The sequence below is a fragment of the Leptinotarsa decemlineata genome, unplaced genomic scaffold, assembly GCF_025532065.1.
Source record: "Leptinotarsa decemlineata unplaced genomic scaffold, Ldec_3_MD MMD2_P_RNA_scaffold_2, whole genome shotgun sequence".
In the NCBI taxonomy this organism is placed as follows: domain Eukaryota; kingdom Metazoa; phylum Arthropoda; class Insecta; order Coleoptera; family Chrysomelidae; genus Leptinotarsa; species Leptinotarsa decemlineata.
In genome coordinates, this window is record NW_027412529.1 from 6,201,314 (window position 1) to 6,221,465 (window position 20,152).

The 20,152-nt window shown below is 35.9% G+C and overlaps 2 protein-coding genes across 2 annotated transcripts; one reads left to right on the top strand and one right to left on the bottom strand.

The window, feature by feature from the left end:
- The first annotated feature begins 2,568 nt into the window (after positions 1-2,568).
- Positions 2,569-11,158, top strand: LOC111517767 (uncharacterized). Its single transcript, XM_074186567.1, has 4 exons — positions 2,569-2,717; positions 2,774-2,832; positions 9,469-9,986; positions 10,368-11,158. Exons 1-4 carry the CDS (start codon positions 2,697-2,699, stop codon positions 11,156-11,158), a joined length of 1,389 nt encoding a protein of 462 aa, XP_074042668.1. The 5' UTR covers positions 2,569-2,696.
- Positions 11,159-12,458: 1,300 nt separating this feature from the next.
- Positions 12,459-19,935, bottom strand: LOC111517768 (galactokinase). Its single transcript, XM_023174030.2, has 2 exons — positions 19,185-19,935; positions 12,459-12,985 (listed from the first exon to the last, which is right to left on the bottom strand). The coding sequence occupies exons 1-2, from the start codon at positions 19,870-19,872 to the stop codon at positions 12,492-12,494; spliced, it is 1,182 nt and encodes a 393-aa protein (XP_023029798.1). The 5' UTR covers positions 19,873-19,935; the 3' UTR covers positions 12,459-12,491.
- Between the last annotated feature and the right edge of the window lie 217 nt (positions 19,936-20,152).

The window sequence follows — 20,152 nt, forward strand, 5'->3', positions numbered from 1 at the left end:
AGTCGCAGTAAACGGTGCACTCTTAAAGTTGTCGACACTCACAAAGGCCAAAAAAACTAATACATAGAAATGAACCGGCTACGAAACAGTCCACTGTACTGTATAATTGGGGTTTGTATTGGATAATTTTAACTAACCGAGTTTTATGATTGACTGAAGAGTCATAAAATTAAATTTGAAGTCATGTTACGGTGACGAATAGAAATCGGGGAAGGTTATCGCCGTCGTGTTCAGTTCAGGAACTGATTTCGATTTGAGTGTTGAAATTCGATATTGGTGCGCTTATTATTACTTAAAATTTTTTTGTCTGTTAAAAATGTGGCGTCTTTGGACCAGTACTAATAATAATAACGAGTGTAATAACAACGCAGACTTTTTCCAGTATAGTGACTCCAATAGCGATGGTGAACAATGCGAATAAGAATAAGTGAATAAGATACGGATGCATCTGAATATTGAGACAAAGAGAGTATGTTTCGTTGTATATGAGAATCCGTGTTAGGAATCACACGTGAAAAGGTAAGACCTCGTTAGTCCTTAGCTCACACAAGTTTCTCAACTTCCGAGAGTTGTCGTTCGTATGGGGGCGACAGCTGATTAACAGAAAAAAAAACAGATTTTAAAAAGAGATTTTCTTTAAACATCTCAAGTTTGATTTCGAGGAAAACAAACTATTACAATAAACATCAGATTTGACCGAAATTCCTTTCTCAACTGTACGTAAAATAGTCAAAAACAAACCTTATGAACGAAAGACGCGATGTGATACAAGATTACCAAAACCTTCAGATGATCATCCAATAAAATCATTGAAAAAAATAATATACGACTGTCACAAAGCAATGAGATTCCTACAACTGAAATCATGATGAAGACATATTGAATACTTCTGGTCATAACCTGAGCTGTTGTGACAAAAATCTTCATAATTGGATAAAGAAACTAGGATTTAGATTTGAAATAATGAATAGATGTCAATCAATCATGGATAGCAGAAAAATAGTGGAATTGCGTAACAAATACTTAGAACAAATAACTAAATATAGACAAGAACAACGGCAAACTTTCTATTTGGACGACACTTGGTATGACACTCACAAACATAGTTACGAAAGGTTGGACTGATGGTTCGAGAATGTACGCCTAACATGCCTGCAAACAAAGGATCGCGACTAATCATTGTGCATTGCGGAGTAAGTAAAGAATGGGTTCCGAATTCTTTGAAATAAAGTGGAAAAAACTTTAGGACTGCAATGTTGACCATCATAATAAAATGAAAGCTATTATTTTCGAGGAATGGTTTGAAAACATATTGATTCCAAATTTGGATGCGAATAGTGTGATAGTTCTCGACATCTCATCAAAGTCCGAATACAAATTCGAGAAAAGATGAAATACAAAGTTTTTCATTGGATAAAAATTTGTATTTTGAAGATTACTATACCAAAAACCAACTACTTGAAGTTTTACAGAAGAAAACATTTATAAAAGTGTATGCTCTTGATAGTATTGCTGAAAAGTGTGGCCACACCATACTGAGACTTTTCCTCTATTTTTGTGTTTTCAATTTCATCGAGTTTATTTGGGAAACATTAAAATAAAGCATCAGGCGCAAATAAATTTTCCAAAATTTAATAAGAAGGTATTGGAGCTAATTAAAGAAGAAGTATCTAATATTATCGAAGAAGACTGGCAGAAAAGGATTGAAAAAGTAATTTTAGTTGAAAGACTATATGGAGATTGGACATTTCCATATTATTGGTGGAAATAAATTCATTATTGATTCAAATGACGACAGTGATAGTGAAATAGAGAATATGTACGATGAATTATTAGAAGTTTTCGAAGAAAGCCAGTGTATGTAGCGAGTATGAGTTATCACTTTTCCCACTCTTCGATTCAAACAATAACTTCACAATAGACTCCACTTTTATATTTTATTCTGGAGACTATTTCACTATAAAAACAAACATTCGATTGAGGACGATAACATGGAAAACTCAAAGTAGCGTTTCTCACAAAATTAGTTAATCATTTTTTTAAGGCAATTTCAATTTTAATATCGCAACTGAAGCAATTTGATGTAGTAATTGATGGAAAACTATAATAGCCGTTGTAAAGAGAATTCAAAGGTCGAAAGAATCCCTTTCTAAGGGCAAACACATATTGATAGCTTCCTCTCTAAGGCGCCTATGTCACCCTTTTTTGAAAATCACTGAAATTGATTTATTTTCATGAAAAATTCGGCCGACTCCGACATCTTACCCCTGTCAAATTCAAAAGTGAGGTAGACTATTCACGTCCGCATTATATATTTTTCAGATACCTATTCATGTTTCCCAAGTATTGAGCAATAGATACAGATTTCATGTTGGGATGTCTGTTCATTCAAGATATAAGAAAATAATAGGAAACCATCTACGAAACCGTAAAAACTTTCGACAGAATACCGAATTCATTCGGGCTAAAACATCTTTCACTCTCGCTGGCAACCTTTGCTGTAGGTCACGGCCATTATCAGAAGGAAATCGTACAATATTCCATCCCCACACGTTCCCCACTGCATGAGAATTCCTCTTTGATCAATTGTTGATAGCCCGAGAGAGATCCTCACTATAAAACCATAGATTTGGGGTGGACTGTTCACAACTTGGAGGTCCACTGAAGACTTTTTATTGTGCATTGGAAGTCGGAGCATGATGACTTCCAAATCTTTAGTGAGTTTTTGTGGGTTTTTGAATTGCGCTTGAAGCTACAGTTGTTTCTGTTACAGGTGCTGCTGACGTTGGCGTCGCTGGTTGTCTACAGTACAGCTACCTTTGGAAAAGAACAGTAAGTGTTACCAAATAGTTTCATAGAGTTTTCTATTGGAAAAATATTAATTTGTGTAACCAGTGCAAAAAATGCTGCTTCGCTGCAGGATACTTTAAGTTTGCAGCTTGAGACGGAGTCTCACACCATTTTCTGCTATCGTGTTGATTTTTTCCATCTCAAATTTTATTGAAGATTATTTGGTGGATTATTTCACAATGGAAACAAATTATTTGATTAGAGACGATAACACGGAAAACTTAAACGTGCCATTTTCAATTTTAATATAGCAATTGGAGAATATTAGATATAGGAATAAAATACTTTCTCTAATTTCCACTTACCTGATGTATTGATATTAATATGACCAAGGTTTCGATTTTTACACAATTCTCTAGTGTTCTAACACTAGTATGTGAGTAGTGTTAGAACACTTGAGAATGGTGTGAAAACCGAAACCTTGGTCGTATTATTATTATTATTATTATTTATTTATTAAGTAGGCAAGCCTACTATACAAAAAAAAGAAAAATTACAAATTCTTAAATATCTCACATCAACTATGTGAATATAATAACATTTTAAAGTACCTTTCAAGGAAAACCAAATATACATATATATCTATAGATTGTTAGGTTAGTTCACATTAAAAAATGAAAAATTACAAATATTATAATGAGCTGTCACTAATATACTTCTTTAATGATGACTTAAAATGGTTTATTGAATTAGATTCTTTTACAAATTGTGGTAGTTTATTAAATTCTTTCAAGCCTTTATGAAATATACTATTCATTCCAAATTTAGTGTTAGTTTTATTAATGTAAAAATTGTTATTTCTTTTCGTATCGTAATCATGAACTTAATTATTTCTCAATAAGAATTTTTGGAAGTAATTGGGTAGCAATCCTTTATGTAGCTTAAATATAAAGATCATAGTCATATATAATATACGTTCTTCAACTGAAAACCAGTTTAGACACTGTAATATCGATTTAATTGCTGAGTAACGGCTACATCTCAATATTAATCGCATGCCCCGATTTCGAAGCTTTTGCAATTGCACTATTTTATTTTTACCAAGTAGAAAAAGTAATGTTGTACAATAATCAAAATTAGGTTGTATTAGGCTTTTAAAAAGAGTCAACATAGCATACATAGACACTTTTTTACATATACAAGAGAGAAAAAAATGTTTTTTAGATATTTTTCACAAATAAAATCAGCATGACTATTTAGTTTTAAATTTTTATCAATTATGAAACCCAAATATTTTATTTCAGTCACAATTTCAATGCTAACATTATTAATTTCTATAACAGCATTTGCCTAAACAATTTGATCATACTTATAAGATGATGTCAAAATCATACTTTTTGTTTTACTGACATTTAGTTTCAGTTTATTAATAAATAAATATGTTTCAATGCTATTTAAAGACCTATTCATTTCAACAATTGCCTGATCCAAATTTTCATGTATACAATAAACCAATGTATCATCTGCAAAAAGATTTATACAGTGTGATCCAGATATGTGATTAATATCATTTAGGTAAATAATAAAAAGCAATGGACCCAACACACTACCCTGGGGTATGCCACTCTCAATTATAAGTTCATCTGACAATTCTTTTCCAAATTTAGTTTTTTGTCTTCTGTTGAATAAGTAACTTTGAATCCAATCGAAAACAATCCCTGATATCAGGTCGAGAAATGTCGCAACAATGTACTGATTTCTATCAATTGTATTTTTCCATTCAGTTTTTAAAAATTGTAGAGACGTTTAACATGAGTGTCTAGCTCTTAAACCTGATTGGTTGCCTATAAACAATTAATATTAATAATTGCTATTAATACATTGAGTAAGTGGAAATTTGACAAAATATTTTATTCCTATATCTAATTGAAGATGAATTTCCACAAAATAAATAAGTATCAATATCGCAATTGAAGAAATTTGCTATACTGATTGATGGACAAACTTCATTTCCGGTGACTTCTTGAATTTGGTTTTCATTTCTGCTTGTGTGTTTTTCACTCATAACTCTTTTTTGAATTGTGGCCAAATTTACAGTACTGGTACTTGGTTTATTTTCCATAATTTGACTCGCTATTTCAGTTTTTTCAATTGATTCTTCAATGTTCTCTTCCGCCGCAGTTGATGATTTACATTCTCCATCGTTTTGATGTTACTATATTTCCCCCCGATTCTACAAAAAATTTTTGCAAAACATCTGCGAAAACAGGGTTCTGTGTATTTTATTGAATTATCAAGAGTCAAATATTTTGCAATATCGTTTGGAATTTTACTAGAAGTATTCATATCAACAGGTTGAATTGAACATTTTATGTTATGAAATGTCCCCAACACTTGTTTCTCTATACATTAACTTCTTTAGGCGTGTCTATATTCTTTCAACTTTTGGGTAGCATTTTATATTTGGTGTATAAATTGAGAATATAGATAATCTTCAGGGAAAAAATTGTTTTAAATCGGCTTTTCCTTACGATAGAACTGAACAAATTCTGTTTTTTATAAATATTCACTTCAAATGATGAGAACAGCGGTTCTGTATATCGAATAATTTTTTTCTATGATAATTATTGTTCTCAGATGTATTGGCTTTGGCGCATCCGGCAATTTTTTCAACGACATATTTGTAAGAAATTGTGGAAAATATTGTGTTGCTTCGAAAATGTTAAAACCGAGGTTTATTTCGGAAATTTATTTTTTCCTTTATCAAGAATATCTACAAAAAAAGTGATGCAAAAATTTTATAGCAATAAAAATGTTACAAAAGATTCACCAAAGTAGGTTAAAAAAATAAAAAAGGCATATAAATCAAAAATGTCAATGTGAGATTTAAATGTAAGTGAACAATTAATAATGATCTATAATTTTTCTTATATTGAAGTTATTTGTTCAATTTTGTTGATCAAAAGTTAAAATATAATTGTGAATTTGACTTAAATTTTGTATCTCTGATTTTTTGTTTGAGTTATTATTATTTTCACTTATGTGAACTTGAACAAAAAATCAGAAATAAAATCATAAATCAAATCACAACATAGAGTCGTATGAGAAAGAGTCATGATAGTACGAAATTTAAGTCAAATTTACAATTATATTTTAACCTTTGATCAACAAAATTGAACAAATAATTTCAATTATTGATTACTGATAATTTTTTAAATCTCACATTTAAATCTCCCTGTATATGCAAATATCATTATAATCACATTTTATCTGGTGCTGAAACAAAATTTTAAACGTCACATTCGCATTTGACTTTTCGGTTTTTTATGTTTGGATTCATATGCTCTCTATTTATTGTAAACTAACTTTGGCGAGTCTTTTCCAACATTTTGATTACTATATAATGTTTGTATCACATTTTTTTGTAGATATTCGTGATAAAGGGAAAATAATTTTCCGAAAGCTTGAATAGCAGAAATAATATATTTGGTTTCGTGGGTTCAGCAGTCAAATAATGGGAAAAAATTTTCAAAAAACGGTTTTTATTTACAATATTTGCCAAGCTTTCGCTTTATTTCAAAGCTTCTTCAGGGCTATCTAAAATACAATTTGGTTTAATTTTAACAGAAAAAACTTAATATTGATACTTACAGTAAATATAAGAAAGAAATATATAAGAACACTGTATAAAATAATTGTAGAAAGTTTGTAAAAAAAATTTTGTCAAAAGATTGAATTCAAATTGACTTAATAGTTGTCAAAATTGATAAACCTAACTTTGTTTTAACAATTTTGAAAAACAAATACTTGATGTTCATGGAAATATATAGTTATGTTTGATTTATTACGAAATGTCAGAGAAAATTCGTGTTTGACTTAACAAATTGAAAAAGAAATACATGATGGAAAAATCCCAATGATGTCACTTACTTTTATTTATGTCTAAATGTGATAAATAAGTATATATTGTACTAAGATGATTGATATCTATTCGTTTGTTCATAGTATTGGGTTCTTTCGTAATTATTATAATTATGAAAGAGTCCAATACTATGAATACCAAAAAAAAAATATAACTACTCACAGTCGCTGAAATTTATTCCTATATATATATATATATATATATATATATATATATATATATATATGGAATGGAATGACAAATGTAATTCCTAAAACACTGTTGTCACTTGAAATAACGATTGAAATCTATTCATTATTCAAATGAGGGATACTGAGGCAATATCTACTGAGACCCAAAATATTTACATTTTTGTATACAACTAATACTTTGGAAACTACGTATTTCGAATTTTGTTTTAAATTTCACTTCAAAACGTCATAATTTGTCCTGTAATCTTTAAGACATCACATGCCTTCTAAGTCTAATGAAATGATAAGTTATTTGCATCTTTTTAGCAGATAGAATAATTAGGTTATATTATTGCTGTGCCACCTCAATGTGCGAACACTATAACCTAGAACATTATTAATTTAAGTTCTACCTACGAAAAATAATACAAATACTGCTGCCAAACACTGGAATTAAGTGTGCCTACTTGAAGATATTTTTTTTATATTTTTGCTAATTTTTGTTGATTTTCCAATGATGGAAGTATGACCATTTAAGTTTTCATGCGAAGTTATATATTTCGAGATAAGGAAGAAAGTGAACAAAGTTGCGTAACAACTCAAATCCAAAACAACTCAAATAATTGAAAATACATGTGATTACTATCAACTATTAATTATCCGTTGGAGAGATAAAAAATCTTGAGAGTATGATACTCTCATAAAAAATTTTATATCTATGAATTCAGTAGAGTAGAAGTTACTATTACTTAGTAAAAAAAAATTACCGCAAACCAAACAACATGAGATGAATTCTTAGAATTATTTCTGAAGAGTGAATTCTCAAATTACATACTTCCTCCATTGCATATTCATAATATTAGCATATTAGTATTTGAAGTTATTTTTTATGAAAGTAACAACTTACCTACTGAGATTACCCGATCTTGATCACATTCATAAATCAATCCTGGAAAGTAAATGACATTTCAATTTCCACACCGCTCATGAATACAATACTTACCTTTCTCTGATAAAGGATTGATTATGAATTATGCAACCAAATTTTTGAACGACACCATCGAAAAGGAAACTAAACTATTAAAATACATAATTTCGCCATCATAAGGCTAGGCAGCTTTCTCATTTCTACAACCTTTCACCAACTAACAAGCTACATTTATAAAGGTAGACAAATCTTCACGTGTGTGTTCTTGGGAAAATTATAGTTGCTACTTCAATTTGTTCTTGATAGATGTTATTTGATTTCGATGTGGGAAACATGTGGTAAAATTATGACTAGCTCAACAGAAATCAGTTTGTTTTACTTTGCATACACTTTTCTTCAATATCAGTGGCCTTTAAAGCAGTATAAGTGAAAAATGAGAAATAGAATTTCCTATGTTTTATACCACTTCTATTTGTAACTAACGTTACTGCAGTTCCCTCCTATAGGTTAGATTTGATTAGAAGTGAGTGGATTCATTGGACCCTCCACCGCAACCCGCAAGGGTTTATTATGGCTCACATCTATTCACACTCGACCGAATGAATCCAGCTTCTTAACGAAGCCGATTAGTTTATACGGTGGGCGATCTTTCAGGTCAGATGGTAAGAGAGCGGCTCTGCCAAACTCTTAAAACCTGATTTGGTCCGCAGCGGGGCAGGCACAAAGTTTGTGCCCTGCTGTTTCATCATTTTTCAAACAGAGGCGACACACACTGTCTTCCGACAGTCCGAGTATCTGCATATAATGATTCAGACCTGTTAGACATTGTAGTTCAGGCCTGTTAAACATTGTAGTTTATCCCTACTGAAACTGTTTGGTTTCAAGCTTCGAAAAATGTGTTCCTTTCAAAATATGAGATTCTCTTCATTATTCATAATTTTTTTTCAAGATATGTGCATGGAAAATCATCAACGGGTTTTGTTTTCTTCAAAATGCGTTTCTTGGATATATATTTCGAGTATATCCAGACTCTCCTCACGCTGACTTCGTCGAAAACTAACGAGCAAATCGTCGTGTAGGAGCGAAAAATGCTCTGCGAACTTCCCGTCATCCTCATATTGCAATGGTTGCACGAAGATCATCAAGGCCTTGGAGTTCAGATTCGACCCGAAAATTTATTCTTGTATCGTCAAAAATAATGTCTCCAGAATAGAAGAAGTACAGGCTATTTGCTGTCAGGTATAACGAGGCAAATATAACAACGACACTACGTGCCAATGCCTCCACGTAGGCGACAACTGCTGGCTGTGTTACGACGATTGTTCGGTCAAAACCGAGCAAGAAGATTACGTGCTGAGGCCCCAGGGAATTATAGTTCAAGCACCAGGGAATAAGAGTTCCTCAGTTGCTGTTGTACAGGCGCAGTTTGATTACTAAGGTGGTGGATTATTGGCCCTGAAATAAATTCTTCTCAACTCTATCGTGAAGAAAATGAATGATGACGAAATTATTTTCAGTGAAAGTTCTGTATGTAACTTTTAGGTTCATGATTCGAAATAATACACACTGCGCCATCTCTTCTGCCAAGCCACATTATTCTCATAACTTCAATTTCATTTACAAATTGGTATCATGTTCAACATGTTTTACTATTTCAGTGTCCACATCAGAGTTCATCTTCCCGCCGAAGAAACTCATCATCACAAAGAAATAGTGAAAGAAATCCATCACGTTGGTGGTGGCCATGGAGGTGGCGGAGGCTACGGAGGTGGAGGAGGACATGATCATCACGGTGGTGGAGGGGGTTACGGAGGAGGAGGCGGTTTTGGAGGCGGTTTCGGAGGAGGACACGACGACCACCACCACGGTGGAGGTGGTGGCTTTGGAGGAGGAGGTGGATATGGTGGAGGTGGTGGCCATGGAGGAGGAGTATCACACACGATAGTTATAAATGGCGGAGGTGGTGGAGGAGGAGGCGGAGGAGGACATGATCATCATCACGGAGGTGGTGGTGGAGGTGGACATGATCATCATCACGGAGGTGGAGGTGGATATGGAGGCGGTGGTGGATATGGAGGCGGTGGAGGCGGTGGTCACGGAGGCGGTCATGGAGTTGAAGTTATACAATTACATGGAGGTGATCCATTGCCTAGTGGTGGCGGAGGAGGTTATGGAGGTGAGTGATAGAAAAAGCATGGAATGCATATTGAGAATGAATAATCAGATATATAATTGTGAAATATTTCACAATTACGGATTGATATGAAAAAAAAAAACAAATACATTTGAAATATATTGCAGATGATTCGGAAATAATACGAGAAATTTTTGAGTAGAATAGGAAATGAAATATTGACAGCAATTTTGTACACTACATACTTCAGTTTGATTTCAATATAACTACAGAAACTATTGGTAATGTCACAGTTATTTGAAAAAAATTATGGGTATTTCGACTAGTTGAAATAATGTTATAAACAAATGTAAAAACATTTCGACCCCCTTTTTTTATCGAAATACAGCAAGTGTTGTGAATATAAACATGAACACATTTCAGGTGGCTTTGGAGGCGGTGGAGGATTTGGTGGAGGCCACGATGATCACCATGGGGGCGGAGGAGGTTTAGGAGGTGGATTTGGAGGAGGTTTTGGAGCAGGTCATGATGATCATCACGGAGGCGGCGGATATGGAGGAGGAGGTGGATTCGGAGGTGGATCAGGCTTCGGAGGTGGTGGCCATCATGACCACCATGGAGGCGACAATGGAGGCTATGGCGGAGGAGGTGGATTTGGAGGAGGATTTGGTGGAGGACATGATGACCACCACGGAGGAGGCGGAGGAGGTTATGGCGGAGGCGGCGGATTTGGAGGCGGCGGAGGATTCGGTGGTGGATATGATGATCACCACGGAGGAGGTGGAGGAGGTTATGGAATAGGAGGCGGATTTGGCGGAAGTGGAGGAGGACATGATGATCACCACGGAGGAGGTGGAGGAGGTTATGGCGGAGGAGGCGGATTTGGAGGTGGCGGAGGATTCGGTGGTGGATATGATGATCACCACGGAGGAGGTGGAGGAGGTTATGGCATTGGAGGCGGATTTGGCGGAAGCGGAGGTGGACATGATGATCACCATGGAGGTAATGGAGGCGGTTATGGAGGAGGTGGTCACCACGGTGGAGGCGGAGGTGGAGTAGGATTTGTTGGAGTGATACACGATCACCTTGATGGAGGTGGTGGAGGCTTTGGAGGTGGTTATGGAGGTGGTCATGGAGGAGGAGGCCATGGAGGAGGTGGCCATGGAAGTGGTGGCCACGGAGACAGTCATGGAGGACATCCTGGATACCCTTAGGAAAAATTTTCACCAGAATACCTCTCACCGAAAGTCTGTTTGCGCCATTAGATGTTAATCCCTGTAATTTATCATGAACTGTGTTTGAGTGATCCAGTATGCATGCGTTGTAAATATTGTTGATAAATGTTAATAAAGATATTTTTTATATTATTCATGTATTTTATTGTTGACATGATTGCTTTGTTTCATCTATTTTGGAACATGAGTAGAATATGTGAAATTGATGATGAGAAGAACGATGCTGGAAAAAAACTCGACCAAATTGGCTGATGAAAATGTTTTCATGATTCAAATATATTGTAAATAATTCTTCAAAAATCCAAAAATCCGAAAATAATCAAGTTTCGAGACATCCAAGTCCAAAGTTGTGAAATGGACGATGAATATGAGACTTGTGTGAATTTGGTTCTTGTTTGGAACCCAAAATATCACAAGTCTGTTCGAAGATTGATTATGAGATTTCAAAATATCTTGGGTTGAACCGACTGAATATAATATTAAAAGGTCTCTGTGTGTAATTGCAACATTTCATTTATGCATATTAATTTTTCATCAAGATAGTATAACCAATAATATCTTTTATGATAACTTTTATGATAATATTATCGTCGCTTATGGAAATATTTCCCTTGAATATATACCTAGATCGCTGTTTTTGAATTTTAAAGAGTAACAATGTCGAGACAAAGTGATCAAAAATAGGGGTAGAATTAGGCCCTCATCTAACTTATGAATATGTTTCAGTTGTCGAAGTGTCTGAGTACTGGAGTGATAGAGATGGTGAGTCTATTGATGGAGCTCCTGATTGAGCTTCTGATATTGCTTTTCTTCAATTCTTTAATGAATAAATGAGTGAAGTACGAAAAGTAATGAATATATTTTCACAGAAATCTCATCCAGTAATAGTGAATATATATATATTGGTTATTTCAAAAGTTTTGTCTGTTTCCATGAGTCTAATTCAAACTAAATATATCAGTGAATATCTATTATATTTATTGAAAATACGTGTCATTTGAATCAGTTCACCAACCAATTAGAAGTCGATTTGATGAAATCGAAGATTTTGCCTGGTCCTGATCGGCGAAGTATCTACCAATGAGAAAGTTTTCGAAGTGCTTGTAAAGATGGTAGCCGGTTGGTGTCTCAAAAATGAATGTTTTCGGGACTCATGCTTAAATACACTTTTACCTTATGAATAACTGAGAAATCGTCCTGTAGAATATAGAACACTTATTACATAACAATTACGTAACACCCTGGTTCGTTTTATTGACAAAAGAAAGTCGACCAAAAATGAAATTGTTATTATGTATGTATATTATGTATGTCAAATTCGACAGTCACAAAGTTTAGCGGCTCCTTCACTAGGTTCGCAAATATAAAACGTTGGCACCCCTTTGTACTTCCTTCTGATGTTATCCATCACTTTCTCTACCGCATTCGAAAAGAGCAAGGTAACCGTACAACCCCCAAAACCAGCCCCCGTCATCCGACTTCCTAGCACCCCCTCAACTTCCATGGCTAACTCCACTAGATCGTCCAATTCCGAACAGGACACGTTGTAGTCGTCTCTTAGAGAATTGTGACTCTCGGCCATCAGCCTTCCGAATCCCATGTAATTGCCTTGTTTCAGCATTTCAGCACCTTCTTTCGTTCTTCGGTTTTCTGAGATGACGTGTTTCGCTCTTTTGATGACCTCCTCGTTTGCATTGATCGACTTGAGGTAGTCTAGATCATGTGTGGTGGCTTCCCTGAGGCTGACTCTCTTCAGAAGCTGCGCTGCTTCTTCGCATTGTTTCCTTCGTGTAGAGTATTCGCCACCTCCATAAAAATAAAAATGGGGATTATTTTGGAATTAGACAAAAACAATTTTTCTGCAACGATACAGCTGCAGATGTATGGAAAAGTTCAGAATTTTCATTTGTTCATTCTGAATATACAAATACGTCCCTTTCATTCTTTCAGGAATTGTATATGTTTCAGTCCTTTAAAAACTGGGTGTCCTGTTGAGTGTACGCTATCAGAGACCTAAAGATCTCTGCTCACTATACCGTACCAAACCATGACAGTTAACGTACCGGCACATGCTAAAAAATATTCTTTTATACAATGTATATGAACCAACGCCCACTAGACCGTGGGCGTAGACAAAAATAGTCTAACGACCTAACGAATCACCTTTTGAAATTTCGTACCGTAGTTACGAAACACCCTGTAAATATATGGAAATGGATAGTACTTCCTACTTTTTCTTGAACAGAGTGAGATATCAGAGTCGGTCAAAATTGTTGTGAAAAGGACTCATTTTCAGTATTTTTTGTTAAAAAACGCGATCAAGAAAGCGATATCACCTCATTTTTTCAAATGAAAAGGGGGTCATGTAATATTCGGTATGGACTGCATTCCCAATATCTATACAATGGCTTTCACTTCTTTGACTTTTGATAACCGATTGCGGAGTTATTGATGTTTGCATTTGTGACGCCATCAAATGTCAGATTCTTTTGCAATATCGAAGAAAGGGATCCAAGAATTGGCATTAAATATTATGCAAAAAATTAAAGTAAGTGTTCAAAACACTTGAAATGTTGACAGTGGCATACTGCGATTGTAGTCTGAGTCGAAAAAATGTTAATAAGTGGTACAAGCTTTTCATGGAAGGTCGAGAAGATGTGAATGATGTTGCTAGCCCTGGACGCCCCAGCATATGATCATGACAGTAGGAATTACCCTACTTCAGGCAGACAGTGACGTCATCACACCAGCCAGGTTGCCTCTCAGCTCGCCATACAAGGCAGAAAGACCACTCAATCAACCAGAGTGCACCAAATCGTCACGTGGTGTCCTGTCACCCAACTAGCTAGGCGGTGAGCCAATCAGAGTATACCAAAAATTGTCATGTAATGTCCTCAAACTGTCATGTAGCTCGCCAGCGAATCAGAGCGCAGGCTTCTGCATTTCAGAACATCGTTGCGGGAGATTTGAATTTTCTGTGAACATGTGGACATATGGTCCTATTCGAGTCGGATTGGTGGTTATAAAAACTTGGATTGTTTTTCTTTTCTCGAATCGGTTAGCAGTATAACAAACGGAAGTAGTCAGGCCTTTAGCGGTGTTGTCAGATTGTTCAGTATATCGGATATATTTGAATTACGGTCACATAAATACAGAAAAATATTGAACGGGTTTGGTATGGTCTGAATTTCGGAAGGTGAAATTTGCAATCGGACATCAAGTTTCCATTGGGAATTATTGAAGTCAAAATGAGTACAGTAGTAGATAGGAAATTTAAAATGTTAACAGCGAAAAAAGAGTCTCTCTTCCCTATTTTGCAGAAACTGTACGATCTATCAAAATCATTGGGAACGGCCCGAGAAGTTGAAGCTTTTAAAATATCATATTTGAGTCTAGATACTACTAGAGAAACTTTGAATTTAGTATTAGATCAGATCGATGAAGTGCAGTTTGAAAAAGACGATGAATTTGTACCAGATTATAAGCTTCTTTCAACTATTAATCAATTGTATTGTCACATTCATATGGCTGCAAAAGGAATTCAAAGACCTCCTGATCAATCTAGGCAATCTAATAGTAATAGTAGCAATATTATAGTAGATAATAGATTACCTCCGTTGCCGAAAATTGAATTACCTGAATTTTCGGGAGAAATACCTCAGTGGAAAACATTTCATTCGCTCTTCAAGAGTATGATTCACGATAATGACAGATTTAGACAAAATTCATTATTGAGTGGGAAGTTTACGAGGACCGGCCTCGGGAATTTGTGCGGGATTTTCTATCACCGGCGATAATTATAATATTTTGTACAAGGCTCTGACCGAAAAGTATGAAAATAAACGGATGTTAGCAGACAGTTATTTACAATAAATTTTTGATTTCAAGCCGTTGCAAAATGAATCGGCAAGAAATTTGGATGTATTTCTAGAAAGATTTGACGTAGCGGTCTCAGCATTGAAAAAATTGAATTTACCAGATTTGGCAGACTTCATGTTGTTGTATCAGGCTTTAGCTAAGTTAGATCATAAATCTGTAAGGGTTTTTGAAATGAAACAAGATAGTTCCAAAATTCCAACTTAAGAAGATTTAATAAAATTCATACAAAATCAGGCAAAAATATTACGTCGGGATAAAACAACATCGGTGTCAAATAATAATAATAAATCGATAAAGACAATCAAATCTTTTGTGGTAAATCAACGGAAAAAAGAAGTAATGACATGCGTTTTCTGTTAGAAAACTTGGGTAGATGTAATGAATTAAATTTTTTGTCACCGGGACAAAGATATGAAGCGGTTAGGGACAATGGCTGGTGCTACAATTGTTTGTCAAACAAGCACACGTTAAAAAATTGTCCTAACGAGCGGTTGTGTGTGGAGTGTTCCGAAAAACATCACATTTTGCTTCATTTGGGAAAACCAAATTCAGTTAGTGGATCGAATGGGGATGCGGCCTCAGGATCAAACATTGAGAGGAGGGAAACGGTTAGTAATGATACATCAACGGTTGATGTGCATTTATGTTCAAAACCTAATGCGATTTATTTAAAGGATGATTCCAACTATAAAACTTTGTTTGCGTTCATGGTTGTTTTCGTGGAAACAAGTTTAATTGCAGGTGCTACAGCTAGATTTATTTTAGATTCGGGTAGTGAAGCCAATTCACTGACAATCGGATGTTGTAAAAGGTTGGGCTTGAAGATTTCAAAGAATCATTCTTCGGTTTACGGTTTCGGAGGTTCTACTCAGAAAGTTAAGGGAAGTACAATTTTTACAGTTGTTTCACGGTATAATACACAAAAGAAATATATAGTTAGGGCTCTCGGTTTGATAGAATAAATCTACTTAGTTGAGTAGTTTCAGTTTTGAAATTAGAAATATTCAGAACGGCTGTTAATAAGTTACGCGCGGTTGATTTTACTGTATAGATTAATGTGTGGATTGTTCTTCGTTCAAATGAGTTTTCTTCAACACTGCTTCTCCTAAAACTCCTTGATCCCTCTCTACTTTGCCATAATAGTTTCCCTGAAGCAGTTTGGATCCAACAGCAGAACACGAGAAAGGGGTAAGTCTCAATCCTGGGTTTATTTAACCATCACTGAGTTATTATTTATTGTATTTTGTGTTTTGAGTTTATCATATCCATTACAGAACATAACATTTCAGACAGACGACCAGGCGTATCCCTCAACAAGAAAGACCACCCAGTCACGTGGCGCGCTTATGTCAGCCCTTCTTTTCGCTCCACAAATTTTTGTTTCATGACGCTAATAAAAAAAGTTTTCGTGTTAGAAATCACACGTTACAAAGTAAGACCTCGTTAATCCTTAGTTCGTATAAGTTTCGACTTCTGAGGGTTGTTTATCGTAGAGGTGCGATAACTGGTTATCGGTGAAAACATATTTTGAACATATAACATAACCAAAGTCTAATCGTACCAATGGAAAAGCACAGGAGAGCAAGATCGATCAAAAAAAGCACGCTAAGTTCGATCAAATTTCTAAATTTTGCTTACTATTTGTTCGATCACTTTGACCTAGTGCATCATCAGTTTTGGCCACATGTATATTGGTCGAGAGATGCAATACGAAAAAAAAAACGTCCGGTACGGGAGCAACAATTCATGCCTTTTGCAACACGATAATGCATATTCATAGTCCTGCGGATTTGGAGTTAAGGGGCTCACAAATCCTTTTGAGTTTTTTTAAGGACAAAACACTAGAAGACAAAACACTGGAAAAAGCATTCTCAGGAAGTTTATTTCACATAAACGCAGTTCTTCAGATGAAAGAGTTCTTGAAAACTAAAGTTCGATGTATACTGAGTTGAACCTCAAAACGATGAGCAGACAGTCCGTCGTTCCAGACTATCAAGGAGCAAGTGATGTTCGTGTCTACAATCAGGCGGATGACTTTTTTGTGGATGGAATCCAGCAACTTCAGGGCATGTTTCGGGGCAGAGCTTCAGAGGTTCCCCTAGTAGTTTCAAGGCATTTCGTTGAACTACTAGGGAAAGTCAAAGAGCAGGATCAACTGATCAGTTTCGACGTGGAAAGCCTCTTCACTAACGATCCTGTCGAAGAAGAACTTCAAATCATATAGGAGAAGCTATCTAAAGCTGGCGACCTGAAAGATAGAACAAACTTACCGATACAAGTAATCATGGAATTACCTACTAAGATACTGTGTATGAAACTGCTACTTTCAACTGAAGGACGAATTCTTTACGCAAGATGAGGGACTACCAATGGGTTCGCCACTTTCATCTGTTATAGCCAATATATATATATATATATATATATATATATATATATATATATATATATATATATATATATATATGGAGTGGTATGGAGTGGTCATTGAAGAAGCCCACAAGAAGCCACGAGTCTGGTTGAGATACGTAGACGACACCTTCATAATATGGAACCATGGGAATGCAGAACTAGATACTTTCCTGAAGCACATCAACAACTCAAGTCCTTCCATCACTTTCACAATGGAGAAGGAAGTCCACAACGAATTGCCTTTCTTAGACGTATTGGTAAAGAGGACCGACACTAAATGAGAAACATCTGTATATCGAAAACCCACTCACACAGGACAGTACATGAACCAGAAATCCAACCACCATCAATCGACTAAGAGAGGAATTATCAAGACTCTTCTAGACCGTGCTTTTGGGCTCTGTAATACAAAGGAAGGTCTCGAAAAGGAACCAGGAATCATCAAAAATGACCTACAATGGAATGGTTACTCCGGAGTGATTGTAGAACAGGCCCTAGCTAGAAGACAGCAAGAACTCCACAAGGAAGACAAGCCGCCACAACCAGTACTTGTACTTCCCTACATCAGAGGATTTTCGGAAGGGGATGAGAAGGATTGGGTCCAAGTACAACATCAGGACCTGCTTCAGATCTGGAAACACTATCCGTAGCAGCCTTACAAAAACCAGGCCACCAAACGCGGACTGCGATTCCAAGAATTGCATTTACGGGGTACCCTGCTAGTGCGGAGAATCATACATCGGTGAAACTAAGAGGCCATTGAAAGTTCGCATTGCTGAGCACAAGAAACGCACACAGCGTGGATAAACTAGCAAATCCGGAATAGCAGAGCATGTTTGGACTCATCAACGTAACATGAAGTGGGCTCAAGCTTAAATCATCCACAAAGAGAAACACTGGTTTAGGAGAAAATTCAAAGAAGCCGCGTATATTTTGTCCAACAACGCATTTAGTCAAGCTAGCGTAGAGATACGTAACTTATGGAAACCTCTAATCAAGGGAAAAAAGACCAATTCCCGCCAAACGGTTATCTCCGGAAAAAAACCAATGAAGCGGAAAAAGTGAAGAAGGCATAGGTGAAAGCACTCGAGCGACCTATAAATAGTCAGATCTCGGAGGAATAAGTCCAGTTATCACCCGAAGACGATTGTGGATACTAAGAATCGAAACGTCGTGACATAACTTGGTTTGAAATCTTTTTTTATGTTTAATTTTTTGTTAATAATAATTTTCAATGTTTATTTTTCAGCTCTAATTATTATTTCAATTTTTATTTGTTTGGTTGTTGCTTGTATGTTATTTCTTTGTAATTTCAGTTTTTTGTTTAATGAAATTGTTATTTTCGGTTAATGTTATTAATTTTTTAATTGTTTTTTTCAGGGTTTTCGAATCAATTTATATTATATCAGACAATGGAAGTCCGAACTGATGAAATACACCAGGAAACATTGTCAACCACCTTCAAACAGTCCATTTTAACCCCAACATACTTATCGAAGCAAAAACCGGAATTGTCTGTTCTGACATTATCATATCCGGTTCAGATCTTGGAGAAAACCGATACCTGAGTTTTTGTGGCATTGAATTGAACCCGGTTACTTTCATCCCAATTTGGAATCACTTTTGTGATATGCAACCTGCTGTCGGTGAATATGTGCTTTCTGGCTTTGAGAAGTCTCCTAACAAAAGAGGATAAAATGTTATATTGAGAACTTACCCGTTAATTCGTGTTTAACATTAGAATTAGTGATGAGAACCACAATCCTCGGATCCGTCAGCGGAATATAATCCACCGTCATTTTCTGACAGTCAATCAACAGAGCTTGCCTTGTCTTCCCCATGAAAGAAACGAATTGATCCATTATACCACAGGGCACGCCAGCATATTCATGTTCTGCCTGTTGGCACGCCAAAGCTCTGTTCACGACAGTTGCCTTGCTGGGTTCACCGATTTCATCCAGGAAGTAGTAAACGGCAACTTCTAGAGCAGCACTGCTGGCCAGTCCGCCTCCAATTGGGACAGTGCTGTGGATAACAGCCTTGAATGCCGGAGCAGTTCCGATATAGTTGGCGATGACGCCTCTGACGTAAAGCGACCATTTGGGGCCTGTACTCTTGTCGGTGATGTGTTCCATATCCAGGATCGCCTCCTGAGATGTATCCACCGTACTAGCGGAAGTGTACACGTAAGACTTGCTGCCATTGTTCTTCTTGCCGACGATTATGGTGATCAGGGGCAAGGCCATTGGCATTACGAATCCTCCATTGTAGTCAGTATGTTCACCAATTAGGTTGACCCTTCCAGGGGCATAAACGAATTGCAAGGGTTCCTCGTTGAAGTGGTTTCTGAATATGGTCTTGGTTTCCTCGAGGAGGGCTGCAACGTTTGGGATTTTTTCAGACATTGTCACGTTCACATTTTGAATTTTGTGACAGTATCGAGTGACAGATGCATGTGTTTGAGAGGTTATGTGAAAAATGTCCTGATCAACAAATAGCTTTTTTATGGATGATATATGTTTCAATTCCAGTATTCTTTTGAGTACAAACAGAAGCAACAGAAAAAAGTTATTTCCGAGTAATGTTCATATGTTCTTCCGCAGGGTACCCCAGTATATGTATATTTTGCGGCACACCAAAAATTTGTTGACAACAAATACCGGACTAGGTATTTCAAGGAGAGGA